The sequence below is a fragment of the Aedes albopictus genome, chromosome 1 (genome assembly GCF_035046485.1).
Source record: "Aedes albopictus strain Foshan chromosome 1, AalbF5, whole genome shotgun sequence".
Classification (NCBI taxonomy): Eukaryota; Metazoa; Arthropoda; class Insecta; order Diptera; family Culicidae; genus Aedes; species Aedes albopictus.
Window position 1 is genome coordinate 337,346,853 of NC_085136.1, and position 3,507 is coordinate 337,350,359.

Below are 3,507 nucleotides of genomic sequence, written 5' to 3' on the forward strand. Positions count from 1 at the left end.
AAAGCGGTAAACGTACGAGAATTCAGCAAATTCAGGCTGAGGATGTTTGGGTTCGATTCCCGGTAGATCATGTAAAACTTTTCGGGATGGATGTCTTTTGGTATAGAATATCGTTCTGCCTGTCACAACGTCAGAAATAGTCTTCGGCCGAAGATATTGTCGTCGCGGTTGAAACCTGAAGTTTTACCACACGCGACAATCGAGTTTTCTCCAAATCCATACGTGAAATCTAACGCCGGACGTAGTGCGCTGAGCAGCGGATCTGGCTTTCTATCCAGCGCACTTTGCCCGACGCACGGTTCGGGAGAAAAAATGATTTTCACGTGTCAAACATTCCGATTTTCAACAACACGTACAATACTCTCAGGCAATAACACTGTAAAATAGCCTCAATAGCACTAAGCTGCTTTTCATAACAGCGATTTTCAAATTTAAGAAATACTAGAATTCTTGTTGATTTGTAAAATATGTTTGTTGAAATGTGAGAGTATTCAAACTTTAAGTTTATTGTTGAACCTCTGGTGAACCTTTTGGCTTAATAACTCCTTAAACGTCTTGTCGCTTCGGATGAAATTTTTATGGTTCTGCTTTCCGTTGAACTTTTTGCGGTTCTGCTGAACTTCAATTTTGAAGGTTTAGTCGTGATCTTGGAGATTTCCAAGAACACTGACAAGAGTTAACCCGAATTCAGTACGCATAATAGGTTAGGAACCACTGCTTTCGATTATCTAATCACCAAACTGCAGTCTCCGTTGCACTGCGCTATAAAACTGCGCCCCACCCAAGGTCCTGCAGTCAACTCTGAGCAACCAACGCTAACACGATGATGAAACTGCTGCTGATCGCTGCTGTTCTGGCCCCGGCCGTCCTGGGTCTGACCCCGGTTCGCCAGTGCCCCAACGGTGCCGGCCTGCCCGCGTCGGTGGACATCAACGGGTGCACCGGAACGCCGTGCCCGATCGTCAACGGTCAACCGTTGTTGGCCCATGCCGTCGGAATCACCAGCCCGGTCGCCACCAACGGACTCGAGGCGTACATCATCATCCGTCTGGCCGGTCTGCAGATTCCGTTCCCGATGCCGGACGGACTGGAGGATGCTTGCGCCCATGGAACCCCGGCGGGAACCTGCCCGGTGTCGGCCGGTCAGACGTTCGACTACGACCTGGACTTCGAGGGACAGGTGCTGCAGCTGAGCGGAGTTACCGTGCAGGTTGAGGTTGGTCTGCGCGCCGACGATGGTTCGGACGTTACTTGCGTTGCGTTCGATGCCGCCATTGTGGATCCTTGAAATAAAGACTTGTGATATTGTTAGACATATGTAGATGAGCTGTGTTTGATTTGTCTGGGTAGCTGGTTTGAGCATCACTATGGCACAAATTTCCCAAATGGAGGAGAACGTGCCTCTGGAGCCGACCTACTGATACCCTGAGTATCGCTAGCGTCTGCACAGCAACTCCTATTCCTACCTCACCGAGGTACTGGCTAATAACTGCGAGCAACCTTAGGGAAGATCGGATAACCAACCCCGGTGAGAACCTTGGTCATAGTTGCCGGGAAGAGGAGGTGATTGGATTCTGTACACCTGATCGTCTGATAACCAGGAGGAGCGTCTGTTCTCCATGTTAGGGGCGGCTGCTCGACGTCCTATTGTCAGGGAAGAACTTTAAGTTCTACTATGCACCATGGTTCTCCGGAAAGTAGGGGTTAGGTGTCCGGCCCTACGAGCCAGCTGTAACAGCATTGATCCCAGCGAAGAAACAGGACTTGCGATTGGAAACTCGGTACATGGCAATGCTCATTTGCGCGCCAGATGTCGCGATCTCAATCAGACCTCCACTGTGTCGGCAAATCCGACCACCTTTACTCCCGGTGGAAGTATGAGTCTTAATACGTCGTCATACGCCACGTTCCATAGTACCGGGATCCCTGAGGTACCCCCGCGGTGATGTTGGACCTCCTCTCCTCTTTCTCGGTGTCGTAGATTAGCACCCTATTGGGAAAGTAGCTCTTCAGTTTCCGACATAGGCTATCAGGGACTGCTAGGTCGTGTATGGCACACTCGATGGCGTCCCAGCTGACACTGTTGAACGCATTCTTCGCGTCCAGCGTGACGACCGCACAATAGCGGACCTGTTCGTTTCTTTTGGATCGCTATTTTGGCCGTTTTGTTTACAGCCTTAAGCGTCCACCGTCGATCGACCCTTCCGGAAGCCGAACTGGTCATCGGGTTTCTCGGTAGACCATCAGCCTCAACAGAATGAGGCGTGAGGTAAGCCATCCCCGATGACTTCGGCTGTGGCCATGTTCTACTCTGTATCGAATCGCCAGATGGTCATTCTGCGTATACCCGTATCGTCGACCCTCCAGTCAGAGCTAGGGTTAAGAGCCGGGCTCAAGAAGGACACATCAATGATGGAATCTGCATCTGTTTTGTCGCCTTCGAATAGAGCTCAGCCTCTAGCGTTAATCGAAAGGCTACCCAACTCAATCGCCCAGGCGTTGAAGTCATGGCTTACTACGCTAATGCATTAACACTCCTCCTTAAGCTAGGACTCCTAAGGTGTTTTCACGGCATTCCAGTGTTACGTTTCGGGATTTCAGTTGTACTGGCTCAACTGATTGACCGTATACAGGATGTCCGGACGAGTACATTGAGCGAAGTACATCAGCGTTTCCTGGTACAGAATGCTGGTCATTTGCTCCGTCTACTGAGTTGTCTCTTGGTCCAGCGCTATGGTTCCGTCCTCCGACCGGGTGATTCGAATTCCGAGTCTGCTCTTCGCTGTGTCAAGATCCTTTATGCGGAAATGGCCAATCAGGAACGCTTTTGTTTGTACTGTTCATCTATTTTCGTTCGTGAAAATCATCACGCTATGCACGTAGACTGCCACGAATACCATGCTGCCGCCTTCGATACGATAGTACACGCAGGGATCGTCTTCCGGTTGAGTCAACCCTAACTCCTTCAACATCTCATTCAGTTTTTTGTTCCAAACTCGACGGGACTGCTTCAGTCCACCAGGGATGGATTTCGACGGTCGACGAATAACGGAGGCTGCTCCATGTAGATTTCCTCTGCCAGGTCTCCTTGAAGGAGAGCGGATACGGCGTCCATCTGCTGGATATCCAGGTTGTGCTTCGCCGTCATGGCGAGCAGATATCGTAGCGAACCGTGATGAACCATCGGGGAGTAGTTTCGTCATAATCTACCTTTTTTTGCTACGAAAATCCTTTAATGACTAGCCTCGCTCATCGGCATCCAGCTTCGTACGATATATTCACTTCCACTTGCAACGGATCGCCTTCCTCCCCTTATGAAGCCTCGTACAGATCCACGTTTCGTTGGATACATGGGCGTCGTACTTCTCCTGCATGACCACCTTACACTTCTCCGCATTGTTGCGACGTATCGCGTCTTGGTGCGTTACCGGGTTATCGGGCATAGCTTGTCGCTCGTCACTCTGCTTCTAAGATGCCTTGCCGGCTAACTGACCTGAGGTCTCAGGT

At 50.5% G+C, this 3,507-nt stretch overlaps 1 protein-coding gene across 1 annotated transcript; it reads left to right on the top strand.

Moving 5' to 3' along the window:
* The first annotated feature begins 776 nt into the window (after window positions 1–776).
* Window positions 777–1,321, top strand: LOC109406203 (uncharacterized). Its single transcript, XM_019679257.3, has one exon. It carries the CDS (start codon window positions 824–826, stop codon window positions 1,286–1,288), a length of 465 nt encoding a protein of 154 aa, XP_019534802.1. The 5' UTR covers window positions 777–823; the 3' UTR covers window positions 1,289–1,321.
* Window positions 1,322–3,507: the final 2,186 nt, after the last annotated feature.